General features: G+C 25.3%; 4 protein-coding genes across 5 annotated transcripts; 1 reads left to right on the top strand and 3 right to left on the bottom strand.

The window, feature by feature from the left end:
- Positions 1-1982: 1982 nt before the first annotated feature.
- On the bottom strand, positions 1983-9197 carry LOC132932113 (rab proteins geranylgeranyltransferase component A 1). 2 transcript variants are annotated; one of them, XM_060998331.1, is made up of 10 exons: positions 8980-9197; positions 8772-8914; positions 5495-5561; positions 5223-5420; positions 4978-5158; positions 4424-4884; positions 4020-4345; positions 3804-3949; positions 3560-3748; positions 1983-3483 (listed from the first exon to the last, which is right to left on the bottom strand). In XM_060998331.1, exons 2-10 carry the CDS (start codon positions 8818-8820, stop codon positions 3346-3348), a joined length of 1755 nt encoding a protein of 584 aa, XP_060854314.1. In that variant the 5' UTR covers positions 8821-8914; positions 8980-9197; the 3' UTR covers positions 1983-3345. The 2 variants fall into 2 exon arrangements, with proteins under 2 accessions (XP_060854314.1, XP_060854315.1); XM_060998332.1 differs by having other exon boundaries at positions 9084-9197.
- A 2653-nt stretch (positions 9198-11850) lies between these two features.
- LOC132917712 (COP9 signalosome complex subunit 7b) lies at positions 11851-13034 on the top strand. The gene is made up of 2 exons (XM_060978583.1): positions 11851-11940; positions 12016-13034. Exon 2 carries the CDS (start codon positions 12043-12045, stop codon positions 12802-12804), a length of 762 nt encoding a protein of 253 aa, XP_060834566.1. The 5' UTR covers positions 11851-11940; positions 12016-12042; the 3' UTR covers positions 12805-13034.
- A 563-nt stretch (positions 13035-13597) lies between these two features.
- LOC132918004 (elongation of very long chain fatty acids protein 4-like) lies at positions 13598-17942 on the bottom strand. The gene is made up of 7 exons (XM_060979052.1): positions 17590-17942; positions 16672-16760; positions 16408-16595; positions 16264-16344; positions 15675-15968; positions 14668-14817; positions 13598-14146 (listed from the first exon to the last, which is right to left on the bottom strand). The coding sequence occupies exons 1-7, from the start codon at positions 17607-17609 to the stop codon at positions 14099-14101; spliced, it is 870 nt and encodes a 289-aa protein (XP_060835035.1). The 5' UTR covers positions 17610-17942; the 3' UTR covers positions 13598-14098.
- A 1647-nt stretch (positions 17943-19589) lies between these two features.
- Positions 19590-23042, bottom strand: LOC132932261 (elongation of very long chain fatty acids protein 4-like). The gene is made up of 8 exons (XM_060998540.1): positions 22883-23042; positions 22718-22803; positions 22397-22584; positions 22241-22321; positions 21374-21673; positions 20972-21121; positions 19877-19934; positions 19590-19743 (listed from the first exon to the last, which is right to left on the bottom strand). Exons 2-8 carry the CDS (start codon positions 22782-22784, stop codon positions 19709-19711), a joined length of 879 nt encoding a protein of 292 aa, XP_060854523.1. The 5' UTR covers positions 22785-22803; positions 22883-23042; the 3' UTR covers positions 19590-19708.
- Between the last annotated feature and the right edge of the window lie 915 nt (positions 23043-23957).

The following is a 23957-nucleotide window of genomic DNA, read 5'->3' as shown; positions in this document are numbered from 1 at the left end:
GATAAGTGGGTTATGTACATTAGACGTTGCATTTGAATTTATTTAATAATCGATGTGTTTAAATTGAATTCAATTATAATATTATATCATTGACCATTGTGTACGTTAAACAATTCTGAACGGGATGACCATCCTATATCACAATTATTTATCTATCTATTTTTTAATATTTCTGTTGAAGTAATTCATTTTATTATATTAGTAATTATAACCGTAGGTTGATTTAATTATTACTTATTTTAAATTTTAATTATATATGTTTAAATCATATTAAATATTATTTTTATTAACTTTGAGTTGAAAAAAAACCCGACGAAGAACTCCGGAAAAAAAATCCCAAAAATAAAATATTACGTTTTTTAATATATTAACGATAGTGTAGGTAGTATAAGATATAAAAACTTAAAAAACTTCAAATGTTACCTATTGACGTGTACCTATTGTAAAGTGTTTATATATGTTATATTTATTTAATTAAAACCTATGGGCCGGTTGGTAAAACTATATCGAATAAAAAATCAATTTGCATATAATTTTATATTCACAAATAAAATAAATATAAACAATGATTGGTGCAACGATTTTTAATATTTATCCATCGATAAAATATTTTATCAAACCGATAAAACTTATGGAGCTAATGAATTATCGGATCAATAAAATAAATATTGGATGTTTTTTGGCCATATACCTATGTTTTTAATTAGTTATAAATAATTTTTTAATTAGCGTTTAAAAAATATTTATTCAATAATTTTTATGTAAGTAATATTGAAGTCTAGGGATTTTTTTTCACGGGGATTTTTATTCCGGGATTTGATTATAGGATGAATTATTCTATAATCAATGATACCATTCACCGTATAACAGTGTGAATATGTTCTCATATTAGAATAAATAAATACCTAATATCTTAAAATTAATATAGATTATACATATTTTGAAAATATTATTGGGTATAGTAAAATTCATTATGTATGTAAAAATGTTAACTTCCCATAAATAATGTTTTAAAATTATAACAAAATATTTATCATTGTTTTGTAATTCATTATTAAAATTTAAAATATGTAATTTCATCAGAATTTTAACTTCAATATTTTTGAGAAATAATTTTTATTTTATTTTCCAGTATAAATTAATTATATAGTTATGAACAACTACAACATTATACTACATTTTCAGACTTTAGCTATAAAAATTGAAGTTTTTATAAAATTTTACTATAAAATATTTTGTGCAATATATGTTTTAGGAATATATTGTCGTGTTGGGGTTTAATTTGAATATTTTACATGTAATATGTATTTGCTACTGCTTTCAAAAATAAGGACTAAATTAAATAATATACACCAACCTAACCATAGTATAGATTAAATATAACTGTTTGAATAATTTAACCTTAATCCAGGCCTGGGTAAAATACATTAATATCACTGTTGATTTTACCATATATAGTATGAACAGTTCTTAAAATCTTCTTAAAATTTTATAATTGTTGAAGATAAGAAGTACTTAATGAAAAAATCATTTACTATTATATCATCAATTCACATATGAATTCTAAGCCTCATAACAATATCTAAGTAATGATATTTTTAACCAATAAAACTGATTACAATATAGATCAGTTAAAATATTTACTGGTAATAACAGATTTGGACTGTTCCTTGTAAATTGCACAGCTGAGAATAAAGTCTACACATTTACACAAGGCCGTACCTGGGGGGTTTCACCCCCCCCCCCACAAAATTAATTTCCCGTTGTGGCCTTGCATATACATGGGTCTAGTTAGACATTTCATTTGTAATCAATGAAATCATCTTGCTGATAATAATTAACCATATTAAACCAAAAATGTAAAGTATAAATAAAAACATTTGTAAATATTCTAAGGAAAATATTTGAATACACATCTCATACAAAATCAAGGTAAACAGGTATTAAGGAATGTGAAAAATATATATTTATAAAACGCTATATAAAATTTAGTTAACTATATTTATTCTACTTATACAAATTAAAAACCAAATCACCAAGTAATTTATTGCAAAAAGCAACAGATTCAAAATATCGTTTTTAAATCTATTATCTAAAAATTAATTAGATTAAAAATAAATTATAATATAGCAATATAATAAGATAATATTTGAGGCCATACAGTAAAATGTAGAGTAAACAAAACAAAATCAAACTTAAAATAAGCATCAATAAAAATTTAAAAAAGGAACAAATTTAAAATTACAAAAGATTATTTACCAGATGGTGAAAATCAAATCAAATTTGCTGACTAGAAAATTTAGAAATACAAAGGAACAGAAACAAATTGTTTTTAACACAATTAAACTAATATTAAACAAATATTTTATATTGGCATATAACATGGTCATATATATTTCTAAATGCATTAAGAATTTCAATTATTTAAGCAGATACCTGTGGTGTAATGTTAACTATAGTCATTTAAAATTAGTTACTTTAGTAAAAATTATAAATAATCAAATACATTTTAAGTGAATAATAAATAGATTAAAAATTACCAATATTTATAGAATGATGTTCTTTCTTTATCAATAAGTAAAAAACTTTTATTGTGTTTAAATATTACTCAGTACTAAGAAAATTTAATCCAAGTTAAAGGATGCAAATTACAGTAACCACATGATTAAATCATTAGTTAAATGCAATTAAGATATCAATAACTTTTTATCATACATAATTAATTCAATTGATGTGATATTTAACTACTTTCAGTGACTTTTTTTTTTAATCTATTAATAATTTAATGATAAATTGAATAGTATGAAAACACCTAGTTGCCTAATATCATTAAAAAAAAACTTTGGAATGTAATCAAGAGGAATTCATATTTTATGCTAGATTTTGCAGTTGCGTAAACATTAACGCTACATTGAAACATATAAAACATAGGTATTATACATTTCACTATTCAAATCCTGTTATTAAAATAATTTATTTTTAAACTGTAAATTGATGGAATTGTCTTATTTATAATAAAAAGGTATAATTTAATTTCGAAATTTAACATTTTATAATTAAGTATAGACTCTTGATAAATTATTATTAGTAAGATATTAAGAATTTAATTACATAAAAATATTTCCATTCAATAAAAATAATAATATTAACTACTTTTTTAATATGAATTCCTTTTTTAAGATGTATTTATTAAATATAAATATTATTTTAATATATTTTTTAAGAGTGTAAGATGATAAACCAGTTATACAAGTATAAAAGCTAACAATTTCTTAAATTAAATTGGTAAAATAATAGCCTATCATAATAAAATTAAAGCAAATGCAGGATATTTTATAAGTTAATTCATTCTTCTTTTGGTTCTTCAGCACTTTGGAACGGAGGGCCAGCAGCTTCATCAACTTCAAGCGATAGTTCTTCAGGATCAGGAGCGCGGGGCAAAAATTCAGAATCTGGATACATTTTGGAGAAAATAGATTTTGCCTGAAATAATTAATAAATAATAATATCTAAACTCAAGATTTGTACTTAAAAAAATAACAAAAAATGTATAATTTACTTGTTTAACAGCAAACTCATAATCAACTGCCAGATCAGGTCCTGAACACAAATGTACATTGCTCGGAACATTTTGTGATAGATCATATTCAGATGTTTCAGGGCAATTAAAATATAGTGCATACAAAATTTGTGGTTTTAATGATTCATTTAATATGTTCGACTCCCCACTTGATGCAGAAGAATCTCCCTAAAATAGCTCATATTAAGACTTTAATTAAAAATGTATAAAAAAATTTAAATACCTCTTTTGACGTTTGAGTTGATTGTGTGTCAGTGTTTATTCTAATTGTAGTACCATCTGCATATTCAGAATGTAATAACGCATCAACAGCCGGTTTTAAATCATTTACTGCATTATCTATTTGTTTAGTGGTCATGTGTAGTAAATCTATAGTTTTTAAATAAATATAAAATAAATGTATAATTAAATAAAAAATAAAATTGTTCCTAGTACTTACATAGTCCAGGTGGACAAACGTGAGTGGATGGTCCAGCTTCAATAACTGTTATTGGCTCTTTTCCTTTAATTGGGAATTGAAGTAATGTCAAAGACTCTTTATCGGTCGTAGATATTGATCTATCAATTATAAAAATGCCTCTTGAAAGACCTGCTTTAGGAACAGAGCCTAAAAATTCTGGAGGAGCATCAGCAACACCCATTACAAGATGATCACAATCAAGCCGCGATCCATCAGATAAAATAGCTTTACATTCATTGTTAGCTACTATAACGCTATCAGCTGCTCGTTTCAGATGATACACACCTCCAAATACAGCGCATAGCCTATACGATAAAAATAATAAATTATTTCATTGTGAACAATAATGGTATTTTTTTTTAAATGTAAGTGACTTAACATACCGACAAAAACATTGTGGAAGTTCTCCAGTACCATACATGGGCCACAAAAATGGTGTGTTACCATAGCGTCCAAGGCTACTTAGGAATTGTTGGGTTCTTTCAACACCAACCATACATGGTGTCGTATCATTTGACATGGCAATAGCATATAATACATAATGCATTAGATTTTCAGTTAAGCTTTTGCTTTCTAAGTATTGTTTTAGTGTTTTATCTTCAAATCCTTTAAATTCATCACTTTCTGGCTTATATTCAACACACAAAGTCAATAGTTGCATTAATTGTCGTTTTTCAATAAGTCCAACATTTTTAGTAGCGAACACATCTGCTCGGGAACATGGAACAGTTTCCAATTTATCAGACTGCCATGTAAGAATACGATTTACACATCGAAATTCAGCATAACGAGAGATATTTGATGAAATAAGAAGTTCTACCAGTGTGCCACGAGAGAAAAGTAACTGTAACAGATTAATTGAACAATAGAATTTTATTTCTTAAAACAAATATTAACAAAAACTAATTTTAATTATTTTCAATATAATCAAACCAACTTTAGGTGCTAAATCCAGGTTAAATTTACGCCCCATGGTTTTAATTTTAGCTTGACTCCAAAGTTTATCATTTTGTTTTAATGTAGCTTCAGTTTCAGTCAGTCCATCCTTACTTTCTTTGGGACTATCTTCAGTTTGAGTAATTTTTGCACTAAGCAAATTACCAACTGAAGGAAGTTTTCTACAGTAAAATTCAGATTTAATAAAAATTAAACAACATAATACAAGTATAAAAATGACCATACTCGGGTATAAACCATTTTTCTTCAATATTGAATACAGTGGAAAATTGATTGCCTATAGTTATAGATTTCTCACTGTCTTGCACTAGTGGAGAAGATGTTTTCACAAAATCATTTTTTTTTCCATTTCTACATTCTTCTAGCCATTTTTGAAGAGCTTCAAATGTAAATGATGCCCACATACCACCATAATAGTCATTTCTATGACAACCAATAAAAATATTTATAATTATCAAATAGTATATTTTGAGGAACTTTTAATAGAAAAAATATACCTATCTAAATGTAAAACTCGTTTTCCAATTCGACTAGCAGCAGCAGCAACAATCGACTCAGTCATACCTGAAATCACATTATGTATTATATATTTATTTATTATATTATTTATTAAATTTATAAATCAACAAAACAAATACTACTCCTTTAATATTCATTCTAATCTATTAATGGATCCAAAAATAATAAATAGAGCTCATATAATTTGCATTTCAGGTTAACTTTTTAATTCTTATAAAATAAAATAGCAGATAACTTTTTTAAAGAATATGATTTGATGTATACCATAAAATGTAGTAAAACAATTGTAAGAGAGTAACGATTTAAAAAAAAAAAACCTTGGTTCTTGACAAAATGCAGCTCTTAGAATAGTTTTTTTTATCAATGATCATTGTGAATCCATACTAATCGATAGAAATTAACATACAAATAATTCATAAATATTGCACTATTGTATGATATACAGCAACATTGTTATATTAAAACCAATATAATAGTCATTAAGAGCTATGTCTATTTGATATCCCCAGGCACTCAGATAAATAATTCACTGAGCAGTACTGGGTGCCAAATCATTTTATAGATCCAGGCGCTCAGTCACATAGTGAAGAACTAATACACAATTTGTAGTTTTATATACTCTGTAGTATAGATAAATTTATCTTAGTTTCTTACATAAATATAATATGAATACAAATTTTATAATGTTTGAAATTAAAAGATTAGTAGAGAATTCTTTACTAAATAGGTTATAATTTACCTATTATTAGTTGGTGTTCAAACAAAATATACAAACAGATAATAAGGTAATAATAACAAATAATTAATAAATGTAATTCATATTATATTAAGAGGATGTTAGCACAATATTTCAAATATTTGTTTTCTCTCTCTGACCCATGCACAATAAAGATAAAACGCTTTGACCTAAAACTGTTTTTTATGGTTTTTGAGTAATCTTATAGTAAAATCATTTTTGAGGGAATTGTTATTTAATTTTGTATTCAACCTTAAAAAAAAAAAAAAAAAAAAAAATTGAAATTGAAATGATGTTTAAATTATTTTGAGACAATATTTGGACAAATCGATACGTCATCCCCTCAAAATTTTAATCCGCTATTGTTTTTGTAATGGATGATTTTTCTACTCAAAAATATAAAAAAATTATTGTGCATAAATGCGTTTTATCTATTTTACGTATGGGCCAGAGAGAGAAAACAAACAGTTGTGCTGACATTCTCTTAATAATCTAAGAATTTGTTAACAATAATAGGAAGACCAATCATAAATTTAAATTTTTTGTACATTTTATGTCATGCCAAATTAATAAAGACAACAATCACAAAGAATGGATGGTGTTGGTCTAATATATTTTTTGTAAGAATAAATGCCATTTAATTCCCTTTTTTCTTTATTAATCAACATTTGTAATAACAGTGGACTAAAAATTATTTTCCAGAAAGTGTATAAATCAATATTCAATTAATATTGTTTTACAGTTTAACAAAATCCATATCGCTAGCACTTTTGACATTTTTATTGATAGAGTGAGATGAATAGTAGTAATATAAAAATTAATAATAAACTATTACCAATTTATTTAAATTAGGCACCCAGTTCTAATTTACTATACAGTGTGAGTGGGCGATGAGCACCCAATGATAATAGATAGCACAAAATAAAATTATTTATACTTAAAACTAATTTAAAAATTAAAAATGAGTTTTTAGTGATCCATAAAAGAGAAAACATATTTTGATATACAACATAATAAGTAAAGGAAATTCACTTTCTCATTACCGTGACTAATAGACCATATAATTTCTGATTACACAACCATTCAATGAACTCTTAACAAGAAAATACTATAATATTATGTATGAAAAATAAGATAATAAATGAAAACCAATATTGTTGTTTGATTAGTTGATTAAATGACAAAATAATTTTTATAATAATTATGAAAATACATTTTTATTAGGAACTAATATTGATATTTTGATTTTGTGTAATTTTTATTTTATATACTAGGACTATTACAAAATATTAAAATATAACTATGAGTAGAATATAGAAACTGTATAAATAATATGTACAAATACATTGTATGTAATAATATAAACATACAAAGTATACACTACATCTAAATATTAATAACTACATTGTAATTTCATATTTTAAATTAGAAAAGTTTGCTAAACATTTATAAGGCCTCTATAACATCGGATAAACTGCAGATAATTAAAAAAACATAGAAATATCAAAAATAAATCAATTTAATAGTTAATATTTAAAGTTTAAACAAGCAAATATGTAGAATATAAATTTTGTGGCGTATACATTGAAATTTTCAAACTTTTATTTAAATATTAAATGCTTAAAAATTATTAATTATTAATTCAATATTTTACATTAATAATATAATTGATAATACTTTTTGCTCTCTAACAAATAATAGTTTTTAACTACAATTGTAAAATGTTATTAGAATCCAATATAATATTAACATATTTAATGTGTTTACGCTGTGAGGTACACTAAATATTTCGTTTGGATGACTTTTTATTGAATTGGGGTTTTTGTTAATGTTGGATAAATGTTTAATTACTCGTAATTATTAACTTTTTTGATTCACACGTGCGCGATACAACTCTCTCTCTCTTTTTTTTTAATTGTCAACACCAACTCCGTGGACAGTATATATATATTATAATAAATTCTAGATTCTGTATGCTACATTACTATATATTTTAAATCAACAATTATAAGACATATAACTAATTGTACTTTATTTGAGCTTTCATATAAAATATCACTGTGAAAATTCAAATGACTATTCCCATTAGCTAGTGACAATGTTAATTTATGTCAAATAGAAAAATTAAATTTACAGTTATTTACAAGATATCTTACACAGACAATAATATTGATTTTTAATATTATAGTATTATATAACCATGTAATTTAGTTTTGAAGGAAATTACAATTTTTTTTAAATATTTCTACAAAATATTAAAAAAATTGTTCCTAAAATTAGTAAAATTAATCAATTTGCTTAACATAATATAATAAACATAAAAAAAAAGATTGAAATTGTATTGGTATTTATATTGTGAATAAACATAAATATTTAATAATTTCACCAACCTCCTTAACACTTATTTTATTATTCACCCACTATAACATCTACCCATATTTTAATATCAACAAACAATTAAAGTGCGTATACTAAACCTAAAATTCTAAAAATAATTCTACACATATGGAATATATTACCAGTGCCAATGACGATCACTTCATATTTGGATGGCAGGTCGTCCTCCATATTGAAGAAAACGGTTTGATTTCGATGGAATTATCTTAAAGTGTTAGTCGATACTCAAATATACTATTGACGGAATCGTATGCCAGAAAATAAACTGCAAAACGGAAGGCGAGTGAAATAATATTATGAATAATTCAGTAATTCAATAACAATAATCACCGATTCAGAACTTCAGAAGTATATAAATTTATAAATTGTAATCAGTCGTATATTATCACTAAAAGTTTTTTTTTAATATTATTAATTTTTTTGTTAACACTTACCACGAATTAAAATATACATAATAATCATAATCTAATATATTGTATATTTTAATTCGTGACACGATTCGTTGCTACGATAGAATATTATGGAAGCGACACTCACGACTCACCCCTCCACTTTAATTTATTTTATTTCGGAGCGACAAGAATGATGTTGTGAGCATGGTGATAACGTATGATGTTAGGAATACTTTTATCATCGGAACAGACTGCTCGAGACTGGCCCGCCAATTTAAAAAAAAAATGTCACTGCATATTACCATAGAATAAATAACTTCTTCTTCTTCTAGGCTTTTACAGGCCTTTAAGGCCCATCGCCGCAACATCATATTGTCTCCATCTCTCTATATCGTTTGCGCATTCTTCTGCGTTCCTTACGTTCAAAAGTTTCAAGTCTTCTTATACTCGATCCATCCATCTCTGTCTAGACTCTAGTCTCTAGGGCGTCCTCTAGGTTTCTTTGTGTCGGATTTTCATTCCTTCTGATCTCCATACGTGACCTGCTCAACTTATCCTTGTGCTCTCCAGGGACCCAATAACAGTAGATTTCTTGTAGAGATTATCCAATTCTCCGTTGTTTCTTATTTCATACTCCCTACGTTATTCCTCTTTGGACCGAAGATTTTCCTAATATTTTTCTTTCAAACACTCCTAACTTTCCTTCGTCAGTTTTTCTCGAGGCCCAATGCCCATGTAGCACATGTATATAGAGCATTTGGTTTAACTATGACTTTGTATAACGACTATAACGTTATTTTAGATTTTATTGATAATAATCTTGATTTAAATAGTGGCATTAGAGTCATTAGACTATAGTCTATAGTACTTATAGTAGCATTTATTTGCTGCCATAAGTCGTTTTTTAATTTCTTCGTGGCAATTAGCACTTTTATTGATCCTTGCCCCTAAGTACTTGAAGCTCTGTACCCTTTCAAATTTATATTCATCAACTTTTAAATTATTAGTATTGTGATTTCGTCTCGAAAGTATCATACACTTTGTTTTTGATTTATTTATCTTCAGACCAATCTCTTTACCTTCACTTAGTATAGGATACTAGTTGTATTTCTCAGTTCATTTTCTGTTTCAGCTATGAGGACTATATCGTCAGAGAAGCTACTACGGTTAATTCATTATTGTTGTCCATTTTTATTTCCTTTGGCTTGGATTAGTACATTTTGCATAACTGATTCTAATGCTAGAGCTAATGATAGAGCGCCCCCTGTCGTTACATCTGATACCTCTCCTCCAAAACTTACTTTACTTTTGGATTCATATGTACATGCTTTTATCAATATGACTAATTTTGCTGGTATTCCCATTTGACTCATGACATTCCATAGTTTTTCTCTATTAATCAAATGGTATGCTTCTTTGTAATCTATGAACATAAGGTGTACATCTTTATTGAACTCGTGGCTTTTCTCAGCTAATTGTTTGATTATATGAATTTGATCAACTGTTGATCTCCCTATCATGAATCCAGCTTGATATTCTCCTATTATTTTTTTAATATATGAATTTATTCTGATCAGAAGTATATTAGACCGTATCTTATAAGTTGTATTGAGTAGAGAGATTCCTCCATAATTTCTACACTCCATGTTACCTCTTTTTTTTAAAACAGCACATAGGACAGATATTCGCCACGATTCGGGTATTTCCTTATCCTCTTGTTCTCAAACTATTATTTAACTATTATTAATTTATGAGGCTGGTTCAGTAAGCACGGACCAACCGTTTTTAACCATTGCAATGCTATTTCATCTTCACCTGGTGCTTTATTGTTCTTAAGCATATTTAATCCCGTTTTTACTATAGTTTTAGATGGGTTTTCATGTAGCTGTTCTACTGTCGTTAGTTTGTTTATGGTGATATCAATTATTGGTTGGTTTAGAAGCTTAGAAAACATATCTTTGAATTCACATGCGATTTCTTTGTTGCCTGTCAAGAGGGTTCCATCACTCTTCCTCATAATTGTTGGTCTGGACTTGCATTCATATCTTACTTCATTTGCTTTTCCAAAAAATATTTTCGAATTGCTTTTTTTATTGTTTTCTATAGTTTGTATGCGTTCTTTTTCCCACATTCTTTTATTTAATCTTATCGCCTTTTCGGGCATCGCCCGATTGCGGTCCAAAGTAAATTTTTTATCTTTTCACCTATCCCGATTGTGGCCCGTATATAATAGGTAGGAAATACTATTTAAGTGGTTATCAAAACTAAATAAATATTCGGATTGCGTTCAATACGTATTTTGACATTAATATAACTATCGATTATACACGATTCACACGATTCATACGATTATACGACGTATATAGTGTTTGGTATATTTTATATTAATATTTTGTAAATTGTAACTCTCTAGTCTTAAATACACAAGCTTGACTTATAGAAGGCAGATAATTCATTGTATATATTAAATAATAAGTATGCAATAATAAATTTATATCCAAATAAATAACTCCTTATAAATTACAATATTATTGAACAAATATACAATTCAGTATTCGTGATCCGTCTATCGATCATTCAATATTGAAATATTCATATAGTTTAACATTAAAAATTTAAAAAACAAAGTGTTATTATCAAGGTGGATATATATACATATATATATATATTCTATGATATTATATTATCTTTAATTCGTGATTATAATACTCTTATCACACATTAATCGTCACTACCACCATGTACTACCACCACAGCTACCACGGTAGTTATGAGCAGAGTGGACTAAGATAGTAAAATAGATAGTACTATTTTAATTCGTGGTCACAGGATAAAGGAACCTTTATCAATTGTCAAATAATTTGAATGCCGAATGGTGAATACGCTATTATCATCAAATGTGAATATATAATAATTTAAACTTTAATGTTAATTTATATTAACTGTTAATATAATATACCGGTTCTAAGTTTAGGTTCCGAATTTCTGAGTTTTGTTCACAATGTCTCAAGAAAAAGTAATTGAAAAACCTCTGCAACAATTTGTTGTTCAAGCTCTAAAATTGGAAGGCGACAGTTTAGTGGAAGTAATTAAACAAGCTTTGGATTGTGTTGATACATTTGTGTTTGCAGAACTCTTAGAATGCCCCAACGTTATTGCATTGGAGACTACACATCATGCACCATACCTACATGCGTTACGCTTGTTCTCACAAGGCACGTACTTGGATTATTTGGACAAAAAAGAATATTTGCCAGAACTTAGTGAGCCCCAGATGAAAAAACTGCAATACTTAACGATTGTTACATTGGCCAATAAAATGAAAAGAATACCTTACGATGTTCTTTTGAAAGAGTTGAACGTAGATAATGTCAGAGACTTAGAGGACTTAATCATTGAAGCAATTTATTCTAATGTGGTTTCTGGCGAACTCGACCAACACAGTGATTATTTGGAAGTAGATTGGACAGTTGGTAGGGATGTTGGAACCAATGATGTTGACAACATGATAGACACATTACAGCAGTGGTGTGATTCCTGTGAGAGTGTTCTTTCCACAGTACAAGCTCGTATTGTCGATGCTAATCGCACTAAACAAGAAGTATTAAAACACCGTGCTGCTGTTGACAATGAGGTTGCTAGTGTAAAAAAAGCAATTAGAACACAAATACAAGATGAAGAAATGTCAGTGGATACTAGCGGTCCTACAAAAAAAATTGTTAAAGGAACAAAATCTAGCGGAGTTAAATATTGGAACAAGTAAATAACTGCACATTAATAATAATTCCCAGATTAAATTAATTTATAATTATTCTAATATGTATAAATTAGTGGATTTAAGCCATTAGTATACAATGTTTTTCCTAATAATTGATTCAATTATATGGAAGACATAGATATTGGATATACAAAATTAATTTTTTGATGTACGATATGCCTAATTACCTATCATTATAATATTTTTATTAATAAAGTGTTTTTTTTTAGAAATAATATATTGTTCTTATTTACAATTTAAACTAAATAAACTACCAGCGAGTGTTATGATGATATATTTTTATTGAATTAATAAATAACCTAAAGATTCACATTTAGGGAAATTATTCTGCAGCACCATCTAATTAAGAAATTAATATTTGATTAAATTTCTAGGTTTAATTATTTTAATAACAGTATGTCATGAGCATGAAGAATAAAGATGGTCTCTTTATAGTCATGAGTTCATTTTATCAAAATTAGTATTTTAGTTTATAATACTTCATTTTTAATAATTTAATTTATACAACTTTAATTATTTGATTTATATTTATCTACTTAATTTAGTGAAGAAATGTACCCTATAGCTGACTAGGCAAGGGGCACAGATTCTTAATACAACAGGTTTACAGTTATTAAAATTTGTTAAGGATAACAGATCAGTGTTGCATGGTCAACGGCTACCACGGAGTACACAAGGTTCATAACTTTAATGGAGTGTATACAGTAATTATATTAACATTTTATGATGAGATAAAACCATGAATGAAAAAACTAATTTAAAATAAAAAACCAATACATTAGATATTTTACAACAATTTTATTGTCATTTGTTAGATACCTAATAACAAAGTGAATAATTAAAAGTAGTTACAAAATATATAATTAAGTGCAAAATAATATTATACTCTATCAACCTAATAACATATTTAAAAAAAAAAATTATATTTTACACAATAAAAACTATAAGCACTTGAAATAATTTAATAAAATCAAATAACTAGTAAATAATAAAATATTATAATTATTACAATAGAGAAATGTTTACGTATGGAAGAACAAAACAAAATTACGCGAAAAATTTTTCTTTATAATTCAGTACTATCTAGTGTCTAGTTTAAATAGTACTATAGATAAAATTCAAATTTCAACTACAAAAATATTTAAATATCACATGATTGAAAAATAGTTGTTACACATAAGTATTAAATTATTGTAATGTCACCTCTAATTCTTTATTTTATACATTACTTTATATAAAAAAAATTACTTATCTAAATTGAATGTTTTAATTTAAATTATCACAATTTCTTTAAACATTGTCCAACTTCATTTTCATGTTTGCTTACCTGTAAATTATGTTTTTATCAAAATATTTTGTATTAAGAGGATGTTTTATCCACACGTGTTGTCTCTTTCTTACTAACACATACCATGGATAATTGTACGTTAAGAAGAATCCATACAACTTGGTCATTTTTAATATTATAGTGAATTGACCTATTATCAAACTTTATACTAAGAATATTATCTAAGGCATCTAGCTAGATTGACGTTTTAATTTTGAAGCAAGTTATTAGAATTTTAAGTTTTAAAAACAATTTACAATTTTAAAATTCTTGTTTAAACAATAAAATATTTAAAAAAATCTATTGAAGTGCTCTAGATAATATTCTTACCTTTAAAATTATTAATAGATCAATTCACTCTAATATTTAAAATATCAGAATGATACAGATTCTTTTTACTTATAATTTCTCATGTTATACATAAAAAGATAACATCATGTAGTAGAAACATTCTCTTAATGCTTTAATGATTCTCAAATATAAATTATTTAAATAAATGATCATATAATTATATTACATACTTTTTTAATATAGTTTTTCTTATAAAAGTCTCCAAATAAAACCAACATTGTAATAATGTAAAAGACAAATAAATATTTCATCCATAATGGCCAATTACACCCACTGTGAATGGCATTTATGCCTAATGGTAGAGCAAATGAAAACTGAGCCTAAAAACAAAATGATTAAAATAAAATTATAAAGACTAAAAAATAAATAAGGGTGAAAGTAAATAAGTAATGGCCACCATAATACTTACATCATTAAAAATATAACATAATTGTATCTAATATACCTATATTTTATATTATGTAATGTAAAAAAAGTATTAATAATTTGTGTGCAGGTACTTAATTTTATACAATTATTTAACAAAAGCATTGTAAATTGGTAATCAACTTTGAGCAGCTATAATAGTTAAAATTATATCACTTATATAAATAAAATATGAACAATTTAAAATACAACAAAACTAATTATTTAAAAACCATTTTTATTTTTTTTTACTGAAAAGTTGAAATAAGAGTAGGTATCAATATTTACCACTAGAACTTTTATTCATTCATACCAGAGCAACATAATATTTTATCATTATTTTCATTAAAAATTATTACGAAATAAATTTTTTTTATAGAAAAAATCTTAATCGAAGTCAGTTTTATTTAATTTATTGAATAAATAATGCTTTTATGTTGCTTTTTATTGAAGTTATTAGAATACAATCTTCTTATTATATAGATACATTTTGCATTGCTAAACCATTAATTGGTCATATTCAAAACTCAAATACATGTGAAATATTTAAATATTGTCAACATTTCTAAATACACATTGTTAAATAAGTGTTTAAAAGTAGTATTCTAACTTCTATAAAAATTATGGAGTAATATATTAATTTTAATAACACCTTAGTACCTATTTCATTAATATTCATTAATAATAATTATAGCTAATAAGTAATAAACTAATAACTAATATATATTATATATATCTGATATAGCTATATTTAAATAATGATTATTTTTACCAATTGAATGGTTGTAACATATTTTTTGTATTTAATGATTTTCGAGCATTGTATTGCAGCTAAAGTATAGTAAAAATACATTATAACATGTACAGCGCTGTTAATTAATATCGGTAAAAATGCTGAGCCGCCTGGTACATATTTTGTACCCATCCATGAGAATATGAACATTGTTGAATGATGGTAAACGTGAAGAAATGACAATTGATTATCTTTTTTCCGAAGCATCAAAAATATAGTATCCAATAGTTCAAAAAATTTAATTATATAATATAACCATACTGCTGTTGCTATCTGGAATAAATATATTAAATTAAAATATCTCATCAATTGATATAATTTAGTATTAACTTGAATTGAGTACATTTCAAGTTAAATATTTTATTAGATAAATATATATATTTGTATTTTTCATATTGATAAATGTACTTTTTTATTTGTTGATTGTAACCAATATCAATATACCACTGTAAAATTTAACTTAATATCCACTTCATAATTTTTGTACATAGTGTTATAAAAAAGAAAAATTATTTTTATCTGTTCTATTTGAAATGTGAAATTAATAATTATCATCATTATAATTTACCCTAAGTTCAGCTTCTGCATTGACGTAGGTTATCGGCTGACATGTCCAACTATAGTTTAATTTAGTAGTCATCAATATCAACTGAAATATATTTAAATAAGATTTTAGATACTAATTACAAACATGAAGTAATATTTTTATTACTTCTATTATTATAAATAAATTTGATATTATCATCATAATATTGTACATTATTAGAATATTTTTTAAACTGTATGCTGTGTGATTTTTCATGTACCGTGGAGTTAGCCATACTATTAAAAGATAACAAAGGGTTATGGTAAATGTAGTAAAAACTGAATTTACCATCCACCACCCTCTTGTTCTAGTATCTATAATAAAAATAAAATACACATGAACACAAATCTAAAATAATAATATCACAAATATAATCATAATCATACTTACCACTCAGTGATTCAGTCCATTGATTAAAATGTTCCACTTGTTCAAATAATGTTGATAAGTTATAATCTAGACGGAATACTGTAAATTCTCTAAAAAAATGTTAATTAATAATAAATTATTAATAAAAACGATTTAGAATACCTGAAAATTAATATGTAGTTTTTATATTATTGTATAATTATCAAGGTAGGGTTTATGTTCTTAATTTCCTCCACCCCCTATAAGTATAGTAATATAGTATGTATACTTATAAATTATAATTTATTATAAAATGAGTATTCAACGGCGTTCTGTATAGGCATTTTATCGCCATGCATGTAATATGTAACAATTAATAACACTTATGAGTTTAAAAAAATATATTGTATCCACATGACGTGTTGTCTCCGTCTGTTTGATTATTAAAAAATTAAAATATCAAGAAAATACACACTATTAAATTTGATGATTTACTCTAATATTAATAATAATAGAGTATTAAAGTAAAACGAATTCTTCTGAGTATGTAAATTTGCCATGTTATTTGTTAACAAGTTGAAACAACACATGCGACTGTGGCTTCCCTTTAAAGCTTTGGGGTTCAAGTAATCGAATTAATTAATTTTTTCTCATTAATGATAAAGCAACGATGAATTTTCAATTTTTTTAAATTCGCTTTCATTAAAAAAGCTATGTGTATAATGACTAAGATGTATTCTGTATATGAATACAATTTAACTATAGGCACACACTATATTATACCTTTTACGTAATAAAATACCGGTCGCTTATACATCTAATATTAATAAAAAATTTTGATTTTAGAAAAATACATAGATAATATAAAAATACTGTTACAAATTATTTACCTATAGTTATGTAACGTTTTAAATATCTAATATATACTTAATAACATAATTCTAGGTATTAAAAACTTACTCGTTTTGTGCAGTGTACATTGTAGTCTGTATTATATTGTATTTCAATGTTTATGAAACGTTTAAGATTTATGTTATAATTCGTCGTTTTTGTTTTAATAATATAACTGCAAGAAATAAATAAAAAAAAACGAATGGTTTTTGTAAAGGAGTACAAAAAGGAGCTCTTATGATGACGTTAAACGATATAATAATTATAATAGTTTGAAGTCCAAACCAAATTTATTCTTGATTTTTAAACTTGAACGGAAACGCGTAAGTTGTATTAGTAAAACGATGTGTATATTATTGTTAAGTGGCGTGCGTACTAAAACGTATTATTAAAAACATTCCGACGCCGACCGCAATACCTACCGGCGAACGAGAGAAGATCAATGTTCAAAAAACTATTGCGCATGCTCAGCTACTGCAAGACTTACTGTGCATTATAAGTATAATCTAATATTATAATATATACTTTGTTATTAACCACAACGGGTTGTAACATGTTGGATATTAGGAGGGTAAGTCGCGTGTGCATATGTTAAAAGAAAAATTTGATTAATAATGGGGTTGTGAATTTAATATTTAATGTACTAAAAACCCTTAAAAATGAATATCCAATCTTAAAAATACACTAAAAACACTAAAAACAATATTTCAATTAAAAATGTAAAAAGTAAAAAGTAAAAAAATAAATTATTTTTATTGAAAATAAAAAACTAAATGTTTAATTAGGTAGTTAATAAAAATCACGAAATGTGTGTAAAAATTATAACTGATGAACATTTTTTATAAATATCGAAAAAAAGTAATCACAAAGAATAAGTTATAATTAAGTCAAAAAATAACTCAAAAATTAAAAAAGTGCAAAATAAAAGTTTAAAAATTAAAATTTTTACTATATCTAATTTAAACTTTGAGTTGAGAACGCTAAATTCTACAAGAAACTAAAAGGGGTTGATAAACGTTTTTAAAAATAAAAAAATGGTATTCCATTATTCCGCATTAACATAAAACTGTGGTCATTTTTAGATTTATGTTAATAAATGGAATTGAAAATCCATATTTCGTTTTGGATGATATTATGTGATGTTGGATTCTTCGATAGCAATCTCATTTAATTGTGATTTTCAATAAAAATAAAAATAAATAATAAGTATGATTTTTTAATTAATTAGCTTCTATAAAAACTATATAATAATTATTTTGTATAAATAATTAATAAATATCAGAGATTAGAATCTAATACGTGTACCTTCTACCAGTTATTTTACCTACCTACTAAAAAAAAATATATTAATTACCTGATATTATAATTTTACTAGTTTCGAAGCTTTCGTATTTATTTCAAATGCAAATTATTGGTAATATCAGATATTTAAAGTTAAATATTTTCCATTGAACCGAAATGTTTTGCTCAACAGTTATATAAATAAATACTAATATGATATTATAATAGCGTGTTCGACACAGTTTAAACACTTTTAACCGTAGTACACAATTGTTACTATATTTATTATAATAGGATAATTATTTATTACATATTTCACAACATAATGGCAATAAAATTCTTTATATTTTATGCACTTATTAACTTATTTATATTCTAACAACATTTATTACTTATTGGTTATCGCAGCCTTAAAATTAAAATATTAAAATATTAATAAATATAAGTAAATATACAAATAAATTTAAGCCTTGTTAAAAGGAATATTTAAATTTAGATTATATTCTATATATATTCAAATGTTCCTATTTATTTATTATTATTTATAATTAAATTGAACTCATTAATTACAAATTAATATTTCATTTAAATGACCGTTTTAGTTTAAAGAAATATGATGTGTTATTCATCATAGATCATATAATATATAATAGGTAGGTACTAAAATTGTCTAAAATATATATAACCATAAAGTATGTTATTTGTATGTCTAATTAGTATTGAATTATTTCAAAAAAATATATAGTTCATTTAAATAATCGTGTATACGAATAAAAGAAGTATACATGTCAATGGAGAAAAGTGTTTATAATTTTATAGAAACATGCTACAAATTTACTTAGTCGGCAAATGTATACGATGTCTATATACATAATACATGTAGCCAAGTAGCTTATACATTTTATGCTCAAATTTTGTTTGATGTTAATACAATAGTCAAGGCTGAAAAAATCCAAAACAAATGATCTTAAAATAAATAATACAAATTGTTTTCAGTTCTTATATACTTTGTTTGTAATAATAATAATATAAAGAAAAATATTATAAAAAAATCAATTATTTTTTGTTGATTTACATGTCACATTTTTCGTATACTTGTAATTTCTATAGATGTTGGACTTATTTGTAGTATCCTATAACAAATATTTAATAATTATTATTAGCAATGAAATGAATAATAAATAATAATAAAAGCAGTGCTCGGGACTTAATAGCGTTTGCTTATTTTTATGTGTATACCATGTTAAAAAGTTCAATTATGCAATTTAAAAGTGCTTTTTTTGCTTTTTTCAAAGATTTTTTAAAAAATATGTTTATTTACAGTTTTTCTGATTATTTAGCTTTTTTGACCAATTTTTCTACTTTTTATGTTTTTTTTTCAGAAAATCCATCGGAAAATCTCGGCAAAAGTGAAGTTTGATTTTTTTATAATATAAAGATTTATTTTTATTTTTTTTTGATTTTTTAGACTTTTAGTTTTCCTTATCATTTTGTTTCAATATTTTTTGTAGTCTTTAATTATATTATTTTTAACACAGTTATAAATTATGTCTAATACCTACTTTATCATGTAAAAATAAAGTTTTTTTTTGTTAAATAATTTTGCTCAAATTTAAGTTTTAAATACTTATTTGAGTGCTTATATTAATGTTTTTTAAGCTTATTTTAAAGATTTTATGTGCTATATAACTATATAAGTCCCATGCCTGGGTAATAAGATTTTCAATAATATTTAACCGAGCCATATATAGCTAATATATACGTTTCGAGTGTATTTCGTCATTGAGCAGTTTGCACCGTAATAAATGTGTAAATTTTAATTAAAATTGGTTAGAAAATAGCAGAGAGAAAGGTATGTGAATAATAAAAAAAAATTCTTGACAAATTCCCCCTCCCCCATCCTGTGATGAGGTTTTTATTTTACAGGTGGTGGGTGTCCCAAATCTTGTTGGCCTCATTGGTAAAAAAAGTTCACCACGCCACTGGAGGTTGTAATTTAATGATATTAATAATAATAAAAATTATTTATACTTAGTCAAATTAGTTAACTAGTAATATAGGGGACGCTATAGTGGAGACGACGACGCCTCGTCCTATTTATGCTATACTGTATGTATATGTATAATGGTTATAAAGATAATTTTTATAATAATTATATAAACGATTTTACCTTTTGGACATATGCGTTTGCGTAAAAGTTTCCAAATAGCACAATAAATGAAATCATGTAAATCACTAATAAATATTGCATCCATATGGGAAATTTGCATCCAGATTTAATTCCGTGGACACCCAAAAATAGCGCAGTGGTAAATTGAATCTAAATTTTAAAATTTATGAGTTGATTAAGTATAAAACACATAAATTAAATTATATACAGTCAAATCCGCTTAATTGTGACACATCGGGCAGTAATCATCCCAATAAACTAATGTATAATGTAACAAATACATTTGTTTGGGATTCTGCTTATATTTGTCCCAATTAAGTGGTTATCTCTATGGTGTCCTCATTAAGCGGATTTTACTGTATTTATATATATAATTAAATATAACGCGTGACGTTTACTAACCAATTGAAGTATAGTTAAGTACTTTTTCCACCATAAATATTTTTCAATTTTAGGGCCCAAAGCACTCAGAGCATAGTACGAATACATAAGTACATGTATAAAACTGTTTACCATTGCAGGCAAAAACGTTGAGCCACTAGGCACCCATTTCACTCCAATCCACCACAAAGAGAACATAGTCGAATGATGATAGACGTGTAAAAAAGTGAGCTGTTTATCTTTTTTTCGGAGAATGAAGAAAATTGTATCACAAAATTCGAGGAGTTTTGAAAAGTAATACCACCAAATAGCTTTCAATAACTACAGTATAAAACATATTATAAAATGGCAATTATCTTTTGTTGAGTAAAACATAATTTATTATTATTTATTACCTGTGTAAGCAAAACACTCGAAATAAGATGATTTTTATAGCAATAAAACTAATAATTAAATGAAGTAAATTGATATTTTATACATATAAAATCAACAAACAATTAAACTAAAAAAAAATATTTTTATAATATTATTCTTTAAATGGATACACTAAAATTTTAATTGTTTAGCTTATAAAAATACATAAAAATATAAAGTATAAGATTTATTACAAATTTGTAAAAAAAATTACCAATGGATCGGTTAAAATAGATTTATTCTTTATGAATATATAAAATTATAATATTTAATATTTGAATATCTTAAGTTAGTTTTAATTAAAGTTTTTTATTTATGTATGACATATGTATATTCTATACCTATACCTTTATAAGTTACCTAAGTTATAAAAACTAAAGTTATTTAGTTATCTAATAGAAATTATTTAAAATGGTAAGCTAAATAATAAGATATATCGATAAGTATAGGTATCTATTTTTTAGAATAAGTTACCCTTAATTCGTCTTTGTTGTTGATAAATGTTAGTGGTTGACACACATAACTGTAGCGTAAACGACTAGATGCCACTAAAAGCTGTAAATCAAATGTTTAAATTGTAATGTACCTAATCCATTTAATAAATACAATTATAAGTTTTTATAGGCATACTTCAATAGCTATATATAAATTTAGTAATGTCATGAGGATGTTGTATGGTACCAATATGGGAGTGAGTTTGAATGGTTTTCTATTTTTCATACATCTCGGACCCAAACCAACGATTATGAAATAAATTATTGTATAGATTACGGTTGGCGTTGGAGAATCAACCATTAACCAACCTTTTGTTCTATCATCTGTAAGAAGAAGAAACGTTTGTATTAAATATACTAGATGACACATATTTATATAAATATTATAAAAGTATTTTAACCAATAAAGACTCTGTGCTTAATCTGTAGTGATATTATTATGTATCAGTATACTTACCCGATACTGATAAAGACCATAAATAAAATTCGTTAAATTTTTCAGTCACTGATGTAGAAAAATTCATTTTTGATGATTTCTTTATTCTAGGTAAAACATAAATATTAATATTAATACATTGTTATGCTTTAAAATTATATAATTTATAGTAACATTTTGACTTACCTACGTATATTATTGTTACTGTGCCTTCTATTTAAATAGATTATGATTGTTACAAAATAATTTAATTAGTACCTAAATATTATTAACTGAAAAACGTTGTAGCCATCATGAGTCCACCCAGAGTACTGATCTGGAAAAAACTGTTAAATGACATGTAGAAGTGGCCAGTTTACTATCAGTATAACTATTTTTATAATAATGTTCGATCGAATGAGATCATCTCTCATTCTCCCACTCAATTTATTTAATGGAAAAAGTATCTATATCGCTCAATTTAAAATAAAATAGGTACAGCTGCATAACTCATTTGTTTTTTTTTTATATAAATCAATCAACTATATACGGTTTTGAAGTTTTCGAATGTAACCTGCAAATATATAGGAATACCCGAATCATATTGACTATCTAGGAGTCTAGCCAGTCTAGGACTAAAATTATTTATATATATATATACAGTATATGTAATTGCTAATTAAAGACAAGTATTATGTTCAAACACACTATTAATAACTACTTTATTTTACTTTATATATATTATTTATTATTTATATTAGTGTGTGCGTGTGTGTGTTGATTTTTTTTTTATTATGTCTGTTATTTACGATAAGTAGATGGTCAAAAAAATTCTTCAAAATGTTTAACTTGAGTAGCGAATTGGATCGAGTTTCTACTTAAGAAAGGTTAAATTCCCAGTTTATTTCAAAATTATCGAGAAAATAATAAAAAAGTAAGAAAAAATGGGAAACCAGTTTTTTGATAAAATCGATTTTTTTTAGTTTAATTTATAAACATATAAATTTAATACTTGATAATTTCACAAAATATTTATGTTAGCGTTTTTTATACATGGTGTAATTTTTAAAATATTTTGACTCTTTTTGAACTGTTTATAATCATTTAAAATTTTTCAATATTTTAAAGTTTTTTTTACAAATACCGATAAAAAGCTTGAAAATTTAACACAAGATTCCTCAAAAACTGTCCATTTACCAACTAAAAATTATCAAAAATGTATTGTTATAACATTCTTTTATAAGCGTCTAAATTTAAAATGTTGAAAAATGCATCAAAATTT

Source organism: Rhopalosiphum padi, chromosome 1 (genome assembly GCF_020882245.1).
Source record: "Rhopalosiphum padi isolate XX-2018 chromosome 1, ASM2088224v1, whole genome shotgun sequence".
NCBI lineage: Eukaryota > Metazoa > Arthropoda > Insecta > Hemiptera > Aphididae > Rhopalosiphum > Rhopalosiphum padi.
This window is presented reverse-complemented; position numbering and strand designations above follow the sequence as displayed.

Excerpts from the sequence above, each read along its gene's own strand:
- LOC132917712 (XM_060978583.1), top strand. The coding sequence starts at position 12,043 with ATGTCTCAAGAAAAAGTAATTGAAAAACCTCTGCAACAATTTGTTGTT.
- LOC132932261 (XM_060998540.1), bottom strand. The coding sequence starts at position 22,784 with ATGAATTTTTCTACATCAGTGACTGAAAAATTTAACGAATTTTATTTA. Across the intron at positions 22,585-22,717 it reads ATGGTCTTTATCAGTATCGG|ATGATAGAACAAAAGGTTGG; the intron begins GTAAGTATACTG and ends TTCTTCTTACAG. Across the intron at positions 19,744-19,876 it reads GTATACGAAAAATGTGACAT|CCTTGACTATTGTATTAACA; the intron begins GTAAATCAACAA and ends GGATTTTTTCAG.
- LOC132918004 (XM_060979052.1), bottom strand. The coding sequence starts at position 17,609 with ATGTACACTGCACAAAACGA. Across the intron at positions 16,345-16,407 it reads ATTTATTTATAATAATAGAA|TTGATATTGATGACTACTAA; the intron begins GTAATAAAAATA and ends AATATATTTCAG. Across the intron at positions 14,818-15,674 it reads ATGTTACAACCATTCAATTG|GCTCAGTTTTCATTTGCTCT; the intron begins GTAAAAATAATC and ends TTTTGTTTTTAG.
- LOC132932113 (XM_060998331.1), bottom strand. The coding sequence starts at position 8,820 with ATGGAGGACGACCTGCCATCCAAATATGAAGTGATCGTCATTGGCACT. Across the intron at positions 5,562-8,771 it reads AGTGATCGTCATTGGCACTG|GTATGACTGAGTCGATTGTT; the intron begins GTAATATATTCC and ends ATGTGATTTCAG. Across the intron at positions 3,950-4,019 it reads CGTTTGTCCACCTGGACTAT|ATTTACTACACATGACCACT; the intron begins GTAAGTACTAGG and ends TAAAAACTATAG.